General features: G+C 36.2%; 1 protein-coding gene across 9 annotated transcripts in view; it reads left to right on the top strand.

Annotated features, from left to right (window-relative positions):
- Window positions 1-24,329, top strand: part of ROBO1 (roundabout guidance receptor 1) — a 1,111,527-nt gene that overhangs the window by 614,341 nt on the left and 472,857 nt on the right. For 8 of the 9 annotated variants that reach the window (XM_060297918.1, XM_060297919.1, XM_060297925.1 and 5 more), the window contains one exon: window positions 4,631-4,714. The exons of the other annotated variant lie outside the window; for it this stretch is intronic. In XM_060297918.1, coding sequence (XP_060153901.1) covers window positions 4,631-4,714 — 84 coding nt within the window. The remainder of the gene's footprint in view (window positions 1-4,630; window positions 4,715-24,329) is intronic. 9 annotated transcript variants of the gene reach the window in all.

Genomic DNA, 24,329 nt, shown 5'->3' with positions numbered 1-24,329 from the left:
GTTAGATAATCCACCCCTTAGTTATTCCACATGTACATCCTAAGGATATATTTTGTTTTCTGTAGATTTTAAGTTGGGTCTTAAGTGTTGATTGAATTCAGGGCAAGCATTGTTATCCTGAATGCTTCATAGGTGCTACTGTATGTTTTATCACACAATTGTCTTCCCACTTTTAGTCACCAGCCATCGGTGATACTCAGTTTGATTACTGAGTTCAAGCGGTGATTGCCAAATCTATCTATTATAAAAATAAATTTTCCCCTGTGCAGTTAGCAGGTAATCTCTGTGGTCATACATTGGGCCTGTATATGCTGTCCCATACCACTTTTCACCTAATGGATTTAGTATCCACTGATGATTCTTTTCTGAATGAATTATTTTGTCAGAGGTTGCTATATAATGATTTTTCTAATTTGAAGTTTCCATTATACTTTGTCTTAGGTGTTGGGGATATCTCAGCAAAGGTATTGTTACACAAAATAACAAATTTCAAATTTACCAGTTAATTTACCTTTAAAGAAAGTCATGTCACCTTTAATAAATTATTATATTTAAGGGTAAAGTCTTCTGAAAGACGTAATTTCCATTGTAAAGGAAACTATTGGTCTTTATTCCTTTTTACCATTGTTGTTGCTCTTATTAAATCTGTGGAAGACTGTTACAAGAAGACACACTCGTATATAATACATCTTATAGAATTAATGTGTATATTATATGATCATGTATTCAATATATATGTACACATCTAACCATATTATTTTTATAGATGTGCGTATATATATATATAAGCTTATGTATTATAGGTTTAAATTTGACATACAACCCACTTCAAAAAATAAATAAGTATGAAGCAAAATCTACCAGGAGCAATAAGCCCATAAGCCAGATCAGTTTTAACTACAGATATTAACATTTCACTGAATTGCAAAATACTAAAAATGTAGCACAGTGATGACTTTCTTAACACAGATAGGGAGTATAGGGGAAAAGTAGATTGAAGGGGAAGATGATGATCTCAGTGTTGGGTGAGAGAAGGTGTGAGGTTTCTTGGAAAACTCATGAAGCTGAATAAGCAGTGAAGATAAGATCTGGTCATTGGTAGAGCATCTAACTAAGAAGTGAAAAAAGTTTCATCATCTTCTGAAAAATAGCTGAAGCCGCGAGCCTCGATAAAGACAACTACAGAAAGCATGTTGAACAAGAAAACGATGAGGTCTGGGGTTCTGTGAAGCACCAGCATTTAAAGAGCACTGGAGGGAAATGGGCTTTGTAGATGAGGCATTAGGTTTGTATGGCCAAACAGATTAGAATTCGAGTTTAGATCTAGAAAACAGCTTAAAAAAAAAAAAAAAAAACTAACATGAAAGAGAGGACTTAACTGTAAAATTGGAATTGGTTATTTTGAAAAGCAGTGAAGGCCAAATGGCCATTAGATTCAGATGAGTCTACAGAGCTGATGGAAGATTGCTGTGGAGGTGTCCATTTAACATATTTCTGACCCTAATTTTATGACCCAAGACTTCCTTTTATATTGAACATGCTTTATATGCTTTTACAGATACTAGGGATATAGAGAGTACGGTAGCATTGAGTTAATTTATATCAAGTTTTGTGTTTTTTTTCTGACTATGATATTGGTACAGAAAATGAAATTTTTAAATTGTTGCAGACTGAGAGCCTATCCCTGAAGTGAGTTTCACATTCTTGGTTACCGTCTGTTCATTAATTCATTTATTATCTTAAAGGAAAAAAAACCAACTGTCCAAGCCTGTACAATGTTGCAGGTCCAGTGGCAGGCTGCAGTTGTACAAATGGGAAGCAAACAGATTACCTGATCTTTGGGAATTCACAGTCTAATGGGGTAACAGACACAGATAACCCAGCACCCCTAGTGCCAGTGCATTTCTCTAAGTGTTGTTGGCTTTTATCCATCGCAGCCACACCTACTTCAATTCAGGCCTGGACAGCCCTAAATACAGATGCGGGGCACAAGAAGCCCTCCTTTAGACATTGTAAGCACTAGATAATCTCTTCCTCATTATGTTCTATTCCATGGCTCGCATAATCAATATTATTTAACAAAAACTTTAAATAAATATCTTTTGGACTCTCTCCTACAGCTCACATGCAGTGAGTCCAGTGGTTATTTCCTGTTATAATTATCTTCTGACAAAAAGGAAGGGGAAGAAAAAATGAGTGAAGTTAGTAAAAATGGCATCTTTTGTTTCCTTTAGGTCTAGCATATTAGTAATGAAAGGCAGAACTAGGTAAATAGAATGTACTGCACAAATATGGTAGGATTCATTGATGCAAAGTCTGTTCTTTCCTGAACCAAGGAAGGGGCTGGAAGGGTGATGAGTGGAAACAGGAAAGCAAATTTAGAAACCACTTAGGATGTTAGACATAGGTGAAAAATCTACTTTAAACAGATTTAGGTATCTCATTTCAAATGACAGTGAACTTCCTTTCCTCATCTCTGTTGTTTTTGTAATAATGTCCTCATTCTCAGGGAAGGTTTAATAGCAAGGAGTACAAAGGCCTTATCCCCAAAGTCTTATGATACTCTACAGACAAACTGATTTGGTTCATGTCATGCATTTGTATAGCTTTCTACTGTACTTTTAACAGAGTGGTGAGAAACGTGTGTATTCACATTAAATAAACGATCCCATCATAAATTAAAAGTAGTATTTCCTTTGAAAAGGGGCATTTGTTGCTAAAAATTAGTAGTCTGTAAAATTAAGATTGACCCTAAACACAATGTATCTTTTAAAACAAGACTGTAAGCAAGGGTGGTCCCTTAAAAGCCCTTTAATACATTTGAACAAGCACCTTCTGTTTATCTTCCTACATCAACCTCTTTTATTTGGTTAGTCTGCCTGAGCAAGGTTACTTAGTTCGGGGCAGAACATTGTGCTAACACTGCCTCAAAGTACACAAAAATGCCTATTTCCCATCCTGTCTTACTGATGTGACTTAAATCTCTGACCTAAACAACTCGTGCAAATACGTTAACAGGCTGGAGGGGTAGCTGGTGGACTGGTTCCCTGCTCTTTCACTCCCAGAGTTGATTTTAAGGACAAACAGCACAACAGCCATTGCTGGGAAGGCAAGGATGAATAGAGTGATAATGAGCCCTTTTTTCCCCTTTGGTCTGCAGAGATCTGAACCTTTTTTTGTCCTTCATTTCAGCCACACCAGGGTCATTGTATGACACATGGATTAGAAAGGAGGAAAGACAGGGACAGAGTAGTTAAATGTGCTACGTGCAAAAGCCACAAAGCAGATTCATGTTGGACTTTTCATCCTCTTTTAAAATTTTCTAAATCATCCCTGAATAGTGGTGTCTTAGACAAAATGTGTCAACCTAGCTAAAAGACTAGCAGGGACACAAAATTAATGACCCCTGTGCTGTTTCTAGAGAGGCATTACCTGCGCGTTCTCGCTGCCTCATTCATAAGTGACAGACTTTCTTCCTCGAGTAAACAGCTGTGCTTCTTCACTGCTCAGACTGAGAGATCCTCTGTAGCTGCTGTTTAAGGTGATAAAAAGCCTACACAACTTGAATGACCTATGACTCTACGGTATTCAATTTAGGAGGTTCGCACTTGGGTTTTATTGTGTCTGTGTCTGCTTATCAGCAACGGAGCTAGAGTCTCAGCTCATATTTATCTAACACACAGAGATATGACGCATAGAGTGAGCACGAGTGAAATTAGTGGTGTCACTGGGCTTCTGTGTATATTTATACCACAACTCAGCTTCTGGATATTGGAACTTGAGCGCCGTCGTGCTTAGCCTCATCTCTCAGATTCCACGTAGGAAAATTAATGTGCAATTGGGAAAACACACAAAAGCATTTCTTTTATTCAAGAAAAGTAAGAATGAATGAATGAAAATACCTATCCGGATGACTATAATATAGAATCGCAAACAATTTGGAATGTTTTCAGATATTCAAACCCAAATGTGCAAAGTTAAGTCTCCTTCTACACAGGCACTCATTTTAGTAAATTTATCTCAGTCCTTCAAGATGACAAACTGTCGCCTTTTGAAAGATGGGATGTTGCAGCGCTTTCTTTGCTGTTGCTCAGAAAAAAAGTATGACATTTTTATCATCCACCCTCTTCTTTGACAAGACCCTATTTTTCCCCACACCCTCCCCGCCCCCCCATATGAGGTACAGTCCCTGGAGTCTGTAATTGGCAGGAGATGAAGCGATGATGGGGAGTGATCACAGTCAATAGCTTTGATTAACAATAAGGTAGAAAATTAGCAATGCTAGCATTCAGCCACCCTGCCCTCTCCCTCCTCCATATGCTCCCTCAGTCCGCGCTGGCGGCCTCACAGAGGGCAGTCAGAGCCCTTCACCAGCTTTGAAGTGCAGCAAAGGTGCAGGCAGAGCAGAGAATTAGGGAAATGAAGAAGTAGAAACTGTAAGCCATGATGCTGAGATCTTCGAATGGCTTAGTGTGCCGCAGGAGGGGCGAGGATGAAGTGTGCTGTGTGTTGTCCCTGTGTGTTTTTCTGTCACATGTGGATTTACTTGTGTCTGGACATGCTGTGATCGAAATGGCAACTACTGTTACTACTGTGACCCCATCAGCAGCTCTGGTGTTGTTTCCGACAGACCCTGAAGACGTAGAGAGGGGAAAGGACAACGGGACGCCAATCCCCACCTCTGATAACGATGACAATTCGCTGGGCTATACAGGTAGAGTGTTTCTTTCCCAAATACTAACTGTCCATTTCTCCTAAAATACCGCCACCTCCATCAGTCATCAACCACCTGTATAAAATTATCTTTCTAATCATCCCTGCTTCCAGCTAACAATCCCAACAACTTCTTGTCCTCATTTTCCAGACTTTATTCATTCTTCAGGTGGGAGGTCATATTGCTAAAGGAAACAGTTTGGGGAAGAGAAATTTAACTTGAAAACTGCATGCATTCTTGTTGCCTATTTTTAATGTAAAAAGATGCTTATGAGCCTGAAACATTGGTATCACTAATATGTTTATTTTCTTAGAGATTTAATATCTAACTAAACTGCTATCAAAAGAAATAAAAGACTACCTTCAAGTAATTAGGGTTCAAAATTATCTGTACATTTGCTTTTTGTTGTTCTGCCTGAAGTCTTAACAACAACAGAAAGCAAACTCTTAACAAGAGTTCTGTAAATCATAATTACCAACTTGTATCTCAGGATTGTGTTTGCATGACATTGTTACCTGATCTACAAACCACTTCTTAAATAGATGCATGTATATGTCAGCATAAAAGTAGCAATTTAGCTAATTGAATATGTTAGAAATAATTCATATTACAGATGTCTAAGAATGGTTAGCCTGGAAATATGTAAATGTTTCAGGCAGAATTTGTAAGCATAGTTATGAATATAGTTGCGTAAGTTACACATCTGAGACAATTTGACTAAAACTTCAGATAAAAGCAAAGAATGAAATACAACACTTTTAACACATTGAATCAGATAATGATGTGACAGGGGTCTTGTTGTAATAGCAGGTATTTATCACGTTCTTTTCATTAGTTCTTGTTAGCACAGTTCATAGATTTTTGCCAGGTTGTGGGCTGTAACTAGGTTGTGTGTGTGTTTGTGTGTGTGTGGTGAAGTAGCTGGGGTTAGAGGTAATGGAGAACTGGTCTGTCTCATTACAATCTTACAGATGGTTGTGTTCAAAAGAGAATAACCCAACAGATACACTTCACCTTGGTATAAAATAATAAACTGGTACCTTAGAAGCATCCTCACTATATTCATAGTAATAATTTTCTCCAATATTATCCCTCATCTACAAAATTCAGGGTTTTAACATTTGGAATAAGTATGCAAATTAATAGCACCTTTACAGGCAACTTTAATACTTATATTTATTTCAGTCATAGATAACTCATTCTCATTTCCCCCCTATCTTTCAACATAAGAACTGAGATTAAAGGACCAACAAATCAAAGCCCATTGGTGGTAAGATGGTGAGGGAGTTGGTATGATGATACTTTTCCAGAAACTTAGCTAGAAGAAGCCTTGTAAAATCATTTGTTAATACCATAAATACTGAGGAAGTTCGTGTTTATGAAAAGAGGAATCCAACATAGTGTTTTTCTCAGGGGATCCTCATTTGCCAATGCATCTTAGTTCAATTCCCTTGTGCTCACCCAGTCTAAACAACTGCATTGTTTAGATACACTAATAGGGTTTGCTCTTTGTCTTTTATGGATTTCCTGAAAATTATATATAACCAATGCATAAATCATGTTGGAGTGTTGATCTAAGAGAACCTCAATAACAATGCATTTAAGACTAAATGTAGCATTTTTTGAATTTTTCATTCTTATTTATTTTTCTCCATCGGATTAATCAGTAGTCAGATTTCTGCTATTAAACATATCATTAGATGAATTCATAGGAGGAGGTAGTAAACTTATAATGACTGGTATACTGGGTGTTTATTTTTCAGTACATGTTGCTTCATTTCGTTGAGCTAAATGTGGGATTCTTCTTTCTCCTCCTAATATTCATAAATTTAGAAGAAAACCTTCTCAGAGGGAGCCATACAATTCTGGAAAACATATTTTGGGGAACATGAAACAGTCCCAAAGAAGTAGATCACCAGTTCACTAAAATTCACATCTACACACCTCCGGTTCTCCTTTTTCTACCACTACAAAGAGTACAATTTCCACTGCGAGCTAATTTGTCACTACAACATCTGCTCTGTTGCTCAAACCATTTGAGACCATCACTATCAAATTGATCCATCAAACTAGAATCCATGGACCTCATATCATACACATGAATTTATTTTTTATTAATGATTTAGTCAACAAATGATAATCTTTTATGAATAGTACTTACTGCTTAAACCATATGCTATACTTATCTAAATTATATAAGGGATTTCATTAAGAGGCCCAGGAAAATATAGTAATATAGAGTTTACGGAAGAAACGTAAATTGATTCCTTTTCTCCTTACCATCTTCAGATACAATACTATAAAGTCATATAAGGTTTGAAAACATTTCAGTCTCTCTCCTACTAATCAATGAATACAGAACAATTTCTAAGATAGCATGGTGGTGTGTTATTAAAGTGAACTTATACATTTTTTACAGAGAAGTAGCCCATTTCCTCTTTAACTGGGTCATAAATATTGGGGATTATTTAACAGTCAAAGTATATAGACTTTGTTGCAACAACAAGTAAGAGGGGATTTCAAATCAGCACTCTGTGAGGTCAGACAGATATCCCAAAGAAGTCGAATATGGAATGATCAATTATTTTTTTAAAGGAGCTCCTACAAAGAGTACATTGTTCATTGACTGGAAGTACATATGGTGTTTTACAAATATGAAAAAACTAAGTAATACGTCCAAGAATATTTAACTATCTGCAATATACACAGAATTCATGTATAGCTTTAGTCAATGACACAAAGTGTAGAGAGAAATTTATCAATACATAAAAATTTAGGGAATAAGTGGGAGCTAATGACATCCTAGTAGCATGCTTAACATTTTTAGAGAGCAGATTATTAATTAGAAAGGAAATTAACTTTATATGGATTTTGAGTACCAAAGAAGTCCACAAATTTGATTTGTAATATCTAAAATATATCCTTTTTCCCCATTTCTGCATACTAAAGATAAGATAATGCCCCTATCTGCATAGGTCTGTTTTGAGGGTTAGCTTCCTATTTTTACCGTAGCATATTGGGAGAAAAACTAAATGTAAATTTGAAAATCTGAAAACTGAACAGTTATCAGAATTACGTCAGTATCAATTTAGATAAAGATCTAGCCACAAAATGTCAGAACTTCCAGAGTAATTTCAAATGGGGATAATGGAGTCTTCTACAAACCAACACTACCTCCAAATAAAGTTTGGTTATAATTCTGTTTGGTAGGAAACGAAATATATGCTTTCTTATAAAAAGAAAAAAATCTTGGACAAATTAGTATGTTTTCCTATATGCACACAAATAACATCCCCCAAACCATGTTCACCTCACATTGTGGAATCTCAACAGGTAACTGTTGTTAATTGACGAGGACATTGATTCTTCTGTCACTCTACATTCTTAATGGTATAGGTTCCTGATTAAAATCAAACAGAAACTTCATTGAGACATATGCATGTTTTTTTAATTTATGTATTCATACTAATAACTAGCCTGTATTATCCCTTCATATGTGCTATGAAGTCTTCTAAGCACTTTACATGCAGTAACTCATTTAATCCTCTTAACATCCCTCTCAGAAAGATGCTCTTATTAATAGTGACAGTGTCTGATGCCTGCTTCAATACTCCAGAAGAGAAATAGTCCAAAATTAATTACACATTTTCCAACATCACAAAGGTTGGGAGAGATTGTTGTGACTATAAGCTACAGTTGAGAATGTAGTTAGAAATTAAATAGATTAGCCATGTTCCTTCTACACAACAGCAACAGTGCTCGTAACCAATGTTTTAGGTCTCTGCTGTTTCTCATCCTAGATTCATTATTATCACAATAACTAATGCACATATTGTTTAAATCAAATAAGACACAAGCTTTAAACAAAAATAAGTAGGTCCCTACTCCATCTCCTTATTCTTGAACCCACTTCCCCTCAATCTATCTTCTTACTCTGTTAGATGTTTCTTCTGATAATTTCCTTTATATTTTAAATAAATTGCATCCACAAATACTTCTTGATTTGTCAGTTTTATACATTATCTAGTAAATCTTTTTTTTCTCCCTATTCTTCCACTACCACATTCTTTATTAAATTAACAGAGTTTACATTGGTAAGGCTAAGCAAGTTGTCCCTATGTGAGTTTACTGCAGAGCCAGTAGACTACTAAAATTGCATTGCTGGGCTTCCCTGGTGGCGCAGTGGTTGAGAGTCCGCCTGCTGATGCAGGGAACACGGGTTCGTGCCCCAGTCCGGGAAGATCCCACATGCCGCAAAGCGGCTGGGCCCGTGGGCCATGGCCGCTGAGCCTACGCGTCCGAAGCCTGTGCTCCGCAACGGGAGAAGCCACAACAGTGAGAGGCCCGCGTACCGCAAAAAAAAAAAAAAAAAAAAATTGCATTGCCATCTTTATGTAAGACTGTTCATTTTCTGGAGTTAATAATTGCATTTTAACTTCCTAAATGCTTAATCATATCCAATATTCCATTGATCTGAGGTTTTTTTCAGATGTTTCTCTCATGAAACCCTCCATGTTTTTGTCCCAAACTGAACGGTTTGTCTCTAAACCTGGGACTTTCTTTTTTGTTTTTTTTAATTTATTTATTTTATCTATTTATTTTTGGCTGTGTTGAGTCTTCGTTGCTGAACGCAGACTTTCTCTAATTGCAGTGAGCGGGGTCCACTCCTCGTTGCGGTGCATGGGCTTCTCACTGCGGTGGCTTCTCTGTTGCAGAGCCCGGGCTCTAGGCATGCGGGCTTCAGTAGCTGTGGCACGCAGGCTCAGTAGTTGTGACTCCTGGGCTCTAGATGGGCTCTAGAGCACAGGCTCAATAGTTGTGGCACACGGGCTTAGTTGCTCCACATTATGTGGGATCTTCCCGGACTAGGGCTCAAACCCGTGACCCCTGCATTGGCAGGCAGATTCTTAACCACTGTGCCACCAGGGAAGCCCCTGGGACTTTCTTTTATCACTCTTTTGTGTTGGTTCTCCTATTTCCTAGATCTCACTTCTTCCACTTTCCTCGTTTATCCTCTTTTTAACAGAAGCCTAGTCTTCTATTAAAAGCATAGCACAATAAAACTTTTAAAACATCAAGAACAGAGTTTTACTGTAATGTGCTTTGTGGTAGCTTGTCCATGTTTGCTTGCTTATTTGTTTACTTTGATTATGCTGGGTACTGAATGGGCTCTTTCAAATTGGAGGATCATTTATTTTAGTTATGGGAAATTTTCTTAAATTATTTTTTAATAACACCCATCTCTCTATCACCTGTTCTGGAATTGCTGTTAGTCAGACTATGGACCTCTTAGAATGATTCATTAAGTCTCTTGTCCTTTCTTCCCTAATTTCTAATTCTTTGTTGTTTTCTCTCCCACTTTCTGGGAAACATCCTTGATATTTATTGTCTACCAATGCTTTTAGCAGAATTTTTTATTCGTTTATAATGTAACTTTAGTGGTTACATATGTTTTTAAGTCCTTTATATTTGGCTGTAGAAAATAACATACTAATTTACAAGTTCATATAAAATACCTGTCCTACTCTTTATGAAATATTTGGGTGATCATTTATTCATTTACTTAAGCAAAACTCACATGTTGAAGTGCCTACCCTGGGGAGGGCATTGTACTAGGGACATAGGGTATTTAATATTTAAATTTGTTAAAATCAATACCATGCATGACTCTTCCTTGGATCATGATGTCTGATGGACCCCTCATTAACTTGCTCTTTGCAACTTGTGCATCATACTTTTGTGCATCATAGGGAATTAATAAACATTTACTAAAATGATAAACCATCTCTACTTTCTATTGACCCATATTGGGAATAAAATCATAGCATCATATCAATTTAACCAATCGGATTAGCCTTTCAAAGTTAACAGAAAGAAACACATTTTTTCAGATTTATAAAGTGGTAAAATCTGTGATTTGTTTGGAGTGACCTCAGTTATTAGGCAATTCTGCCAATTCTCTGAAAATATGAAAAAGAAGCAAATAAAACAGAAGATTGGGATAGTGGGTTACATTTATGTATAACACTCCAAAATTCTTTCTTTTTGAATTAAGACAAAAAGAAAAACTGATTTTATTTTCATAATAACTGACAATAGGGAGTAGACATGCCTAACTCTGCCTTCCTGAAGTTTCAGGGACATAGAACATGAAAGCTTCAAGTAGATTTGAGCATTGAAAAGTAGGTTGAACTCTAACAACAATGGAATTCTATGAAAGAAGATTTCAAAGCAGTCTATGTCAATTTTTTTAAATTAAAAATCAAATTTTGTGTTGGCCTCACATTATTAACACTAATTATAATTCCAGTGTTTTTCATGAACGTTTTGGTGATTTAAGTCATTCCAAAAAGGTGTTGACTAAGGCATTGACTGTTATACTTAGTATTTTATAACATTTTCAATCTGGTAAACTTTGCAGCTAAACATTTTGAGTTTCTGTGGTAGAGGAGGAAAGAGCACAGTGTCTGAGCTCCTATAAAATGGCAAAATCTTGATTCTAATAGGAAAATTTCATCTAATTTTATTTTCTTTAGTTAGAAGTTCCAGTGGAGAAAATACTTTTCATGAATAGTGATTTGAATTTTTGAAGGAATGCTTTTGATTTTTTAAATATATCCCAAAGTGACAAATTTTAGAGATGTGTAGATAAGTAGACACACTCAGAAACACAAACTATGCAGACACATTTTAGGTGTGAACGACATCCTTAAGACAGTGCACCTATACATATGAGGGATTCAGTTTAAGAGTTTTTTTAAAAGTTTTAAAAAAATTTAAGAAATAAATAATTATTGTGTTGTAGAAGCTACAGTAAAATGCACTCCCTAATTATCTTGGTAATTCAGTAAGAATCTTCATTTACACAGAAATTTATACAAAATATTATTTTAGCTTACCTATTCTCCGCTTTAACTACAGAGGCATGACTTTGGAAATGATTCCCTACTAACCTAATAGGACACATCCCAGGCTCAGAGCCTTCCAAGCAGCATCATGCTCAGCCTCCAGCCAGGAACTGTCAGCACACAGTCATGGGTAGTCTTATCCCTGCACTGCTTTAGAACCCTGCTTAAGGTCCTACGCAAACCATCCCCCACCTTTTTTGTTTTAACTTTTCCAATTCATAAAAGGGAAATAATAGTTGACATTCAATAATTCTTTTGAAACTTTAAAGAGAATTGGCTAATCTTTCCTAATCTCTAATTTTTAGAGAGAATTTTAGGCAATGATCATTTTTTTCTCCTTACAGTTATTCCTATAGAATTTTTTCACAATTAATGGACTTCAGTGCAACTTCAGTTTATCAAGAGTTAATACCAAAAAAAAAAAAAAGAGTTAACACCTAGAGGGCCATGTAATCAGTACATAAGCACTTGCTGTAAAATTATTTTACTCTTATTACTTCACACTGCTGCAAAGAAACTATTGAATCAGCTGAAGGTTGGTACTCCAGCTGTGGTTAGTACCATAGTACCATAGTTCCGTAGTAGGTTATGCTGTAGTCACAAGCAAAAACTATATTTCCATGGCAATACAAGATAAATGTTCCAAGGCAATGAAGCAAAAATGCATGTTTTAGTCAGGCTTAAAAGGCCAGGGGGGAACTCTGTTCAGTATAGTCATTCAGATTCCAGAGGCTAACAGAGATGCCCTCCTGACGCAGGCTTCCATGATTGCAGCAGCAAGAACAATCATGAGCTGGCTTTAAAAGCCTCTGCATAGAAGTAACTTCTGCTCTTCTATTTATCCAAATAAAGTCACACGAACACACCTAATTTCAACAGAATAGGGAAGTACAGTCCTACCAAGACACCTGGAGGAGAAGGAATTAGAAATAGTTGGTGAACAATACTAATCACTACTAGACTAGCAATACAAAAAACAAGAAATTAGTCACTGTTTCATAACATACACTCCTTCCTTGATGGAAGAAACTTAACTCTATAAGGCATCCAGATGGTCCATAACTGAATATACTGAACATTTCCATTGGTTATTTCACTGTTATTGAAGACTCTATTCAGTTCTTCCCTTCAATTCATTGCTGAAAAAATATTTTTTTTGTTGTTCAGAAGCTATGTTATGCATGATAACCTGATATAGACCAAGGCGTAGAGTAAATGCATGGATGGTGGGTCTGGCAGAACATGGTGTGAAAAAAAGAAAAGAAAAGAAAAGAAAATTCATTCACAGAACATCTATTCCAGTGAGGACATATCACTTCTCCCTCCCCCATGATGAAAGCAGTTGTCTTGGTGGACCCTGTATCTGTGCTATGGGCAGACCAGGCTTTCAGCAGTATTGATGGCCATCCAGTTTTGTTAATGGTAATATGAAGTCTTTAAGCCCATGTACAACCTCTGTCCCTGCTACACTGGACACATGGTTAATGAGCCAATTGTGAAGCAGTGGGATTGTGGAGGAAGAAGCTGAGTGACATATAGGTCAACATTGCCACCCTTTTACTAGAAGCCTCCTATGCAACACAGGTTCCTTTATAAGCATTTACCCAGGACACTGATATCTGAATTCATTTCAAAAGGTCCACCTCATACCTCTTGCTCAGATTTTCTTGTTACACATCCTTCAAACTTCTCCCTTCTCACACCTCAAACATCCATGAAACCCTTTAGCTACTATCCCTGAATCAGTCTAGGTCCATACCTCTAGTCATCTCTTTGAGGTAAAGTGGGCAACCAGTTGTTCTACTCAGAGTTCTTCCCACCATAAGGATTTACTTTTCCTACTGTCCTTCATGACATTCTTGTAAGGGCTATAATGCAGCAACAGTCCACTTCCAACCAGTGCCAACATATGATGCAGAAATGAATGTTTATCAGGCTTATTTTTTCCCCCTCTTGACTGATTATGAGAAACGCCTCAGGTGGCCATATATATGGATTGAAGGAGAGGTGGAGGTGTAGCAAGAATAGATTCATTATGAGTGGCAGCTGCTACCTGCACATGCAACAATTTTGTGCTTTCAGTACCTGCTTGAGACTATTCCTGCTTTGCCTATGATAATTTCACTTGACAATAGCATGCTGCTTTGTATATTCAACTTTATGACTCAGGGGATCAAACATCGCCCTGTTCATGGCAGTTGTACAATTTGGGGAGGAATTTAGTTTCCCTTGATCCGAAGTTCAATTACTTTTAGACCCAAATTGCAAGACAGAAGCTGGACTTCAAAAGGAGACTTTATTTTAAGAAGTCATTGCTTTCCCCTGAAACCCAAAGTGCTCTATGCTGTGATTCTACTGTCAGAACTTGCCATAAGTAACATACATGTCCCATCACTGCACAATTGATTTTCTCAGTCATATGGCCAAATAGCAAAGCTGCTTTGCACACCAAGCTGAAACAGTAGGACAGCCGACTCTGGCTCACACTCAGAAGGGATAGCATTATGGGCAGTTCATAAATAGGAAGGAAAAGCTCACCCAAATGTGGTATATGGTTCTTCCATTATCCAAAGATACCTAACAAGCAGACATATTGCTGAAAAATGTGGGGCACTTTGGCAAGAATATCCTGACACGACTAGACCCCTAAAATTCACAGGGATAGTGGGCAGAACCCTATTTTTTTAACATCTTTATTGGGGTATAATTGCTTTACAATGGTGTGTTAATTTCTGCTTTATAACAAAGTGAATCAGTTATACATATACAGAACCCTATTTTTTAATGGGATTTTATCGTCCAAGCTTTGGAAGGCTTAGGCCTTACAAAGACATATGGAGTAACTGCTGCTTACTGCTCACCAACATCTATGTGCCTGATTTCAACAATCTAGTGGGCCAGGATGTTGACTTGAGGATAGTGAGATGATCAAGATCTCAGAGGAATAAAGATAGAGGGTTGATGTATCCCTTAGATAAGACAGTGAATATGCAGTACCATACCTCCCAAGTGAAAGCAAGATTATTCTGGTATCGTTTATTTACTGGCGAGAGAAGAATGAATTTGCCAGAATAGTTTCTTCATTTTATGTGCCAGGGTCTCTGTTAATTTTCTGTAGTAAAGAGAAAATATCCGGAACAGTTTTTAACATTTAAATCTCCACCTGTTTAAGTGTACAATGATCACTGTCAGTCTCCAAGCCCTATCTCTCTTCTGCTCGGAGCAAAGACTTAGTTTAATGGGGAAAAGTTAAGGTCAAACACAAATTGTATATTTCAAGTCCTTGGAAATTGGCAGTAATTGGTTCATGTTTTCACACAGGTAGGGCATTTCATTTGATTTTTTGATTTTATATAGAGCAGCAATTCTGAAGACTTCTTACTATTAAAAGAAAGTCCTTGGGAATTCCCTGGCAGTGGTTAGGACTTGGGACTTTCACTGCCATGGCCCAGGTTCAATCCCTGGTTGGGGAACTAAGATCCCACAAGCTAGGCAGCATGGACAAAAATAAAATAAAATAAAAGGTTTTTATAAATACATAAATAAAGTCCTCATTCAATGGGTCAGGGAGACAATTGTTTTCCTGCCAATTGTTGATTCATCTATGTACTCAGTAACTGAGAAGATTGTCACAAGATGGATTTTCAGGCACACTGGCAGATGTATTCGGACAAAACTCTATCATTTGACTGATGAAACACAATAGTGTTCTGGATCTCTAGGCATTAGCATTCTCAAACAGTCTGTATCTCCCTTTCTTCAAATCAGACATCTTGCTAAATGGGCTTCCTCTAGAGAAATCCAAAAATAAAGTTATCATACATAAATTTGATGGTATTGCATGGCCCTTTTTCACAACTACCAGGCCTCTCCTTCAGTTACGGGGCTCCCAACCCATGCGCTGGGTGACCACTGATGCTTTGGCAATTGGGTGGTGGACACATGACTCAAGTCAGGTCTTTTTCACCAAAACTAGAATATTTTTTTATTTATTTAAAACTTAATTATACTTTGGTAACTTCACAGCTATTTTAATTTTAGGGAGTCGTGATCTGTAAACCACAACAAAATATCCTTGGGAGTCGGGTGACTATTGTGAAAAACATGTTCACTTTGTCCTTGGTAGTTAATTGCTACCATTTAGTCTTGGCCACTCCATGACCCTATCATGCACATTGAAATCAGGGAGCTCATTACAATGACACTGTTTCCTAATTTCATCCCTAGCCTACAGAGAACAAACATTATAATGCTTTTCAAGAATACAGGGGCTCCTCTCTCGAGTATAGTGATGCCTTGTTGACGAGATTGTCTTATGGGCCCTTTCAGAAAACAGAATTGGAGGATGGGTAGGTATGTCACAAATGGTAAATCCACTCAAACATTTGAATCCCTCTATGTCAGTGCTTCCCAATAAAAATATAAATGCATGCCACAGATGCAAGCCACATGTGTACTTTCAAATTTTCTAAAAGCCATATTTTAAAACACAATAAAAAGAAATAACTGAAATTGTTTTTAAAATTATATTTTGTTTAACCTAATATAGACAAGATATTATTATTTCAATATATAATCCATACAAAATTTACATGTAATTCATATAAATCCATATCTCCATATTATCACTTAGATAGTTTGCAGTTTTTGCACTATTTTACACTTTAAGAACATCTTGATTTGGACTGTTAAGCACAGTCACATGAATTCCTCCCTCCCCATTATGCCAAAGAATTTCAGGCATTTAACTTTATTTACTAAACACGTCATTTGAGTCTAAGTTTCAGTCAGTATCAAGCACACAGCTAGAACTACTTCTAGCAGCTCAAACTAGCCGTTGATTCCAGAAATTCTGTTAAATCCAATGATATTAATAAACGCAGCCACCTTAAAATTATTTTCCGTCTTCCCTGGTCTAGCCCATTTAGAATCATATCCCATAAATATTCACCAAGATTCTATTGGAATAAATTAGCAAAATCTAGTAAGCCTTCTTTTCCTGAATTAGGTATTGTAGCTGTGACATGTTGGAAATTGAATCTGATCTTTGTTCTGGGGGTAATTAGGAGCAGTAGAGCAGGGTGCGAGGTGAATGGATATCCTTTAATGTGATAAGTATCTCAAGGACTCCAAGTAAGGCAGCTCCAGCTTCATCCATGGGAAGAAAAGGCTCTTCCTGCTGGCAAGGGAGGATCAGTGGAATTTGGGGGGTTGGAGTGCTCAAGTTTATCTGGACCCATCCCCATAATTCTATTCCAGTTTTCAGGTTCCTGAACTTTCCCCAGTCAATGCTCTAAATTTTCACACAGGAGGCCCCAGTCCAGCAATGCTGAGTCAGAATTTCAGCCACAAGAATCACTGAGGCGATAAGTCACAATTCTCTGTGCCCCTACTACCACTGTTCCTTGACCCAAGAATTTAAAAGCTGGGTATATCACTTCTCTAAACGATTCAGTGCACTCAGAAGCAGGCAGCCCACCTACACAGTCGTTGTGTTCTTTATTAAGATCATGATAGCCTACTGCAGGAACCCTACAGTCCATCAAAGCCTTGCCTCAATTGGCATTTCATTACAGGTGACCAGGGGTGATACATCATAGTACCATTTTGTCACTTTATACTACAAATGGTCAGGTTCTCATTTTCTTTTTTTATTCTAATTTTAATTTATTTTAAATTGAGATCTAATTGGCGATAACATTATATTAGCTTCAGTTGTACAACAAAATGATCTGATATTTGTATATATTGCAAAATGATCACCGCAATAAGTCTAGTTAACATCCATCACCACTGGTAGTTACAATTGTTTTTCTTGTGATGAGAACTTTTAAAATTGACACTAAGGCCTCATTTTCTAATTGCATCCAGATTTCACTCACTTCTCATTAAGCAGGTGAGTTAACAAATCCCAGATTCTCATCCTGGAGGTCCTGGGAGTAACTGCTAGTGTCTGCATGATGGGTCTCTGTTTTCAAAAACTAGTGAAGATTTTGGAAGGAGTTGGTACAGTTGAAGGAACCAGAAGTTTCTCTATATATTCTCATAAGAAAGGGATTTAATACAGGCAATTAGATACTGCAAAACCATTGGAAGAAGAGAAGGTAGACATTTGAAAAAATTTACCCAATAATAATTTACCCACAGGATACATCAGCTCAGGAATCATACCAAAGGAGCAAAGTCTCAGTTAAGAAATGAGGTATCAAGAAATGAGATATCGAGGCAACATAGAAATGAAAATTCTTTATGTTTAAGTCTTCCATGTCTGTCAATGAACTTATTTCTGAAAGTGTAAAATATACCCAATTGACATTCACCGTGATAACTTACATCTAGCGAGCACTTAGCACTGTTTGTTTGGCATTATCTCATATAAGCCTCAAGGCAGCTTGGCAGAGTGGGTTCTATTCTCTTTATTTCATAGATGAGGAAACTGAGTCGGAGACGGATTAAAGCAGTTTTCCTGATTTGCCACAACTATCAAATTCAGGGAATCTAGACTCTATTCTTATTTGCTTCCCACACCTAGGTAGGGCTTATCTGTAGTGAGCTTCATGTATTATTAATAACTGCAAAGTCAAGCATGTATAAGCTTTCAAATCACCACAATTATCCAATTAACCCATGGTTACTTATATAGCCTTTAGTGCTTCTCTTCAGGAGCAGGCTAATGAATTTCAGTATAAATAATTTTACAAGTGGGAAACAAAGGTCATGGGAAAAAATGGGACGCTTCATAATAACTGTTACATAAAGGACTTTTTATTCCCCCAAAATCAATTTTGAAGATTGAAGTCTTGGCAGAAGCCTAGTCAATTTTAATTCTAGTGCTATTCAGTTGGTTCTAATAAAATTTCTAAAAACTAATAATAATGATGTGTCAATTTATTAAGTATAACACTTTAATTTTACAGATGAAATAAGAGAACCATACATGTCTAGTAAAAATATAAAAACATGCATGGAATGATTTACATCAACTTCAAGATGCTAGTTATCTCTGGGGAAGTAAGGAGTTGAAACAGATAGGAAAACAGCTATAGCAGTATCTGTAAATTTTCCTTTCTATTTAAAAAGAGAATGTAATCCAAATGTGGCAAAAATTTACTGACAGTTTATGCAAAGTGTAAATGAGTATCTATTTGTGTAGTTTTCTGCATGTGTGAACTATTTCATAATTTGAGATTAAAAGAGTTTTAAGAAATTGACATTAATTTTTAAGTATTATCACGGTTCTATCAGTTTCCATTATGTAATATGGCATACTTTCTTTATCATATGTTTTATGCTAGCATCTGCATTTTGAAAATGGTATATAATAGAACTTTGGAAAAGTACCCTAAATTGACAGAGCTCTTTTAAAATAAAGCCAAAAGAAAGAAGAAAAGAACTTTACCCAAGAATTTAAATCTTATAAAATATGCTTTTGATGTGTTGGGAATTTAATGTTCATTCATGTCAGACATGACCTCAGTTTTTAAGGATCTAATTGAGAAACAAATGCCCAAAACGGATTTTTCTGTCTTAAAAAAACGAAAGAGACACTGTGATGTACCTTACCGTCAAGAATATGAAGAGCTACATAAAATATTATGTCATTCAATTTATGCTTTAAAATATATACAGCACATAATTATTATGGGTAAATATGCTTGTTCATTATCTTTTTTTCAAATGTGATTTAGGTGTTTTCAATTTAAAAAGAACCAGTGGAGTCACACAAACTCCATTCACAAAGAACTGTACAAAACTGAATTACCATTTCGAGAATAGGATTTGCCACAGAAATCCTCATTAGTGAAAAATGTGCTAAAGAGAATCAGTAAGACTATTCACTCTATAATTTAACCAAGACATTACAGTGAACTAACCAGAGATAGGACACCCCTATTCACCACAGCCTTTAATGTCCTTGTAGTTCCTTTTAGTTTTAACCTATCTTTCTCTTATATATTTCTATCTTGTTTCCATTAACAGCAGCAGTTGTACAAGGAGAAATGTTGAATAAGGAGAAAAATTCAGAATGGTACTCAATAATTGATGGTTGTCCTTATCTTTAAAGTAAAAATTAGATAAAGAGAACCTCTGGAAGCAAATTCTTATTATTATAATCTAATAGATTTCTCTAGAACTTAATTCAAAATGAAGTATTAGAATGACTGTATTAACTTGTAAATGTAGTTGAATGGACACTAGGATCTTGTTATTGATGTTTATAAGTGACTATATACGTGAACAAGTGAAACGCTGAGAAAAAGTCAAAATATGGCCACTTTCAATTACAGAAGTGCATTTTTTTACACAAGTAGCTGCAACTATCCCATTACTTCTGCTACCTTACATAAATTAGACATTTATACAGATGTATCTTAGATTATTTTCGATGCATCAAAGAAAAAAGTAGTTGATAAAAAATAGGTGTTTTTTGGGGTTTTTTTGGTAACATCTTTATTGGGTTATAATTGCTTTACAACGGTGTGTTAGTTTCTGTTTTATAACAAAGTGAATCAGTTATACATATACATATGTTCCCATATCTCTTCCCTCTTGTGTCTCCCTCCCTCCCACCCTCCCTATCCCACCCCTCCAGGCGGTCACAAAGCACCGAGCCGATATCCCTGTGCCATGCGGCTGCTTCCCACTAGCTATCTACCTTACGTTTGTTAGTGTGTATATGTCCATGACTCTCTCTCGCCCTGTCACAGCTCACCCTTCCCCCTCCCCATATCCTCAAGTCCGTTCTCCAGTAGGTCTGTGTCTTTATTCCTGTCTTACCCCTGGGTTCTTCATGACATTTTTTTTTCTTCTTAAATTCCATTTATATGTGTTAGCATATGGTATTTGTCTTTTTCTTTCTGACTTACTTCACTCTGTATGACAGACTCTAGGTCTATCCACCTCATTACAAATAGCTCAATTTCGTTTCTCTTTATGGCTGAGTAATATTCCATTGTATATATGTGCCACATCTTCTTTATCCATTCATCTGATGATGGGCTCTTAGGTTGTTTCCATCTCCGGGCTATTGTAAATAGAGCTGCAATGAACATTTTGCTACATGACTCTTTGAATTATGGTTTTCTCAGGGTATATGCCCAGTAGTGGGATTGCTGGGTCATATGGTAGTTCTATTTGTAGTTTTTAAAGGAACCTCCATACTGTTCTCCATAATGGCTGAACCAATTCACATTCCCACCAGCAGTGCAAGAGTGTTCCCTTTTCTCCACACCCTCTCCAGCAAAGAAATAGGTGCTTTTATCATTCATACTAGGTTCACTTAAACTTGCTTTGCAAGCAGCTATCAGAATCAACCAATTCAACTAAAATCAAAGTTTTAGGGATTATTTAGAACATGAAATAAAATGCATATGATGCATTTTTGGTATTCAACTGGCATTCTGACATGGAGTAAGAATTTATTTGATTGTTTTATCAGGAGTAGGTTACAGTGCCTTTTACATAGACAGCTGTATTCTACTGTAACTAAAACAATTTGGGTTTTGTAAAGTTTAAGGGAAAGTTTTATTCTTCCAATTTAAAATTGCTTTAACACCTCATGTCAACCAAATGATAATTTTGTTTTGTTTGCGGTCTGCGGGCCTCTCACTGTTGTGGCCTCTCCCGTTGCGGAGCACAGGCTCCAGATGCGCAGGCTCAGCGGCCATGGCTCACAGGCCTAGCCACTCCGCAGCATGTGGGATCTTCCCGGACCGGGGCACGAACCCGTGTTCCCTGCATCGGCAGGCGGACTCTCAACCACTGCGCCACCAGGGAAGACCCAAATGATAATTTTAAAAAGAGATAATGTTTAAAATTCAGAGTGCTACAAATGTGTCAATTAATAAGCTTCATTTAATTAAGCAATTCAAGGGTATCACCCAATTTCTTAAAATGACTTATATTGAAGGTTTTAATGATTACATAATTAATATGCTCATAATACAGGTAATTTAGAAAATAAAAAAGCACCAATTAAATCAACACCCAAAATTTTAATATGCAAGTGGTTCTCATTACCCATCTGTAATCATGAACAAAGTTCACTTAAATGGAATTCACACACACACAAACACACACAAAAGGCAAGTACACATTTCATTAAAATTGAAAAAGTAATTAGGACTTTTTAAAAATAAACCACAACTTAGAAAAAGTAATTTATATCATGCTCAATAAAATGTATGCTATGTTTAGGACTCTGCCCTAACTCGGATAATGAATCAAGCATCAAATCTAACACAATTTCTGTGATAAATATTGTGTGATGGAAAGGTATGAAATCCATCATTTCACATGTGATTTTACCAGAATTATCATATTCTTTGTGTAGAACCCATTTTATCATACTTAACGGATTTTCTCATTCTTAACATTCAACTGGTCTAACTCTGAAAAATCTCATCTGTCAGTGTTTTTCGTGTAATGTAAGCAGTTCTCCAAAAATGCTTTCATGGAAATCTCTTCTTTTGTGACATCCTGTATCTGTGGTAAGATTTGCAATTTTACTTTACGAATGATATGTGTTGTGTTTGCTTTGGATTATCGGATTAGCTGAGACTGATCTACAAAGACTGACTGAAAGAGTGGGGATAGGTTCTAGATGCAAGTGGGGAAGGATATTTGAGGGGAACACATTTATAACTGATGATGTTGTTAGTGAATATTTTCGGTTATAACAAAATTCACTTTCCTGTGCAACCTCAGTTCTTTGGGTACCCAGATAATGAACTTGAAGATAATTAGTACTTTCTATTTATCATTCTTGTATTTGGGTGTATTCATATTATATTTTAACTTATACTGTGCTTTGCAAAAAAATCCATGCATGCTGTTTGTAACCTAGTTTTTCTACCTTAAATATCATGAAAGTTTTAATAATGTATCATGTCATTCACATGAGTACTTACTCAGAAGTATTCTAATTAAATTGAATGTGGGTTTAAGATTTAGCACTTGCTAAAGACTTTAGGTCTTAGCAAAAATAATTCATTCTTAAGATAATGAATGCACTAAACACAGTCGTTTGGGGATTCAAATTCATATAATACATGAGTAAAACGCTAATAAAAATCCAGTTCTTTCTATAGTTCAGAGTCTGTTCCAGAGTATCAAAATAGAAGTATTTGTCTTATTTGTTCAGGCAATGTTAGTGTATTGAAACAAAAACTGTTTGAAGCAATTAAGGTTCATTAAAAATGTTGCTAATTTAATGAAACCCTAAGAATGTGACATCACAATAATAAAAATGAGCTCTACTAGTAGATTCTAATAAAAAATATACAGCTTTATGTTTCCCAGAGGGAGCTCATAAATGGTAAGTATGGTAAATCTCTGATTTATATAGGCTTTTAGAAACCTCTTAACTAGCAAAACAAAGATAGTATATTTTCCTTCATATGGCAAGTTCTTTTTATTTTTAAAGTAGAATATTCACTTTTTTCAAAAGAAATAATTTTTAGAGCAATATTCTTTTCAGCTTGTTAAGTTGCTTTAATTTTAAGCAAGGTATCTAGCTATGTAAATGTCAAGTCTGTTACCAGAGCTAAATTTAGGAGATTTTTCCAGGATGACCAAGGGCTTTCCATTATACATTACCTTACTTCAGATTTAACAGAAACAAAACAAGTAGGAATTAGAATTCAAACTGAAACTGGCAATCCATTCTACAAAAATAAATGTTTTCCAAAACCAGATACACAGGAGGAGTTCCATAAATACCAATGGATGGCCATAATCAACATTACTAATACTGGTTGGCAGCTTTCAGGCTAATTGTGTGTAACTTCGGCTTATACTCTTTCTACCACAAACATGTTGATTGAGACTTTTTTCAATGCACTTTCTTCTGCAATTCTTGTTTCCAAGTTGGAGAAAACAACGCACGCATATAGATAGTTTAACAATACAAATATTAACATAAATTTACAGAGTGTGCTTTGTTTCTCTACTACTCACAGTTGGCCTGGAATTTATGAGATAAAATTAATATACGAAATCCAAATTGGGCCTAAGAATACTTACTGTTCTTTCACCTAAAGTAAACTGAACTTGCCAGATTCTCTCCAGAACAGCTACACCACTCCACACTCCCACCAGTCGTTCATGAGACTGCCAATCTATCAGGTGTATAACCATACTACATGACTTAATTTTTATTTCTCTGTGCCTTAATGAGTTGGAATATCGCTTTTTATGTCTTTGGGGATTCCTCTTCCATAAATTGCCTGATATAAACATTACTCATTTTTCTCTGACAGTCATTGCTTGTTTTCCTGTTGATTCTCAGAAGTTCTTTTTGTTGATTTTACATATTTTAAATATCTTTTCACTTTAGTCATTTGTCTGTTTTCTTTCTCCACGGTGTCTTAAACAGAAATCCTTCATTTTCATATGTCATAGCATCTTATTTTGTCTTACGGTTTTGCTTTTGAATTAGTCACAGTCTCCTACATTTTTTCTCTTAACAAGGTTTGCCTCTCATATTTTGGTTTTTAAGGCATGTTAAGGCCACTTTTTACATGGTGTTTTTTTTTTCTTCATATAGTAAGTCAGTTTTCTCCATACTATCTACCAAAGCCATCTACCCTTTCCCTATTGGTAGCAAATTTTCATAGATCAAATCCCCATATATGTATGGGTCTGCCCCTAAGCTGTCTGTTCTGTTACATTAATCTATGCCTCTGTTCTTGCACTATAATACTACA

The sequence above is a fragment of the Globicephala melas genome, chromosome 4 (assembly GCF_963455315.2).
Source record: "Globicephala melas chromosome 4, mGloMel1.2, whole genome shotgun sequence".
Lineage (NCBI taxonomy): Eukaryota > Metazoa > Chordata > Mammalia > Artiodactyla > Delphinidae > Globicephala > Globicephala melas.
This window is presented reverse-complemented; position numbering and strand designations above follow the sequence as displayed.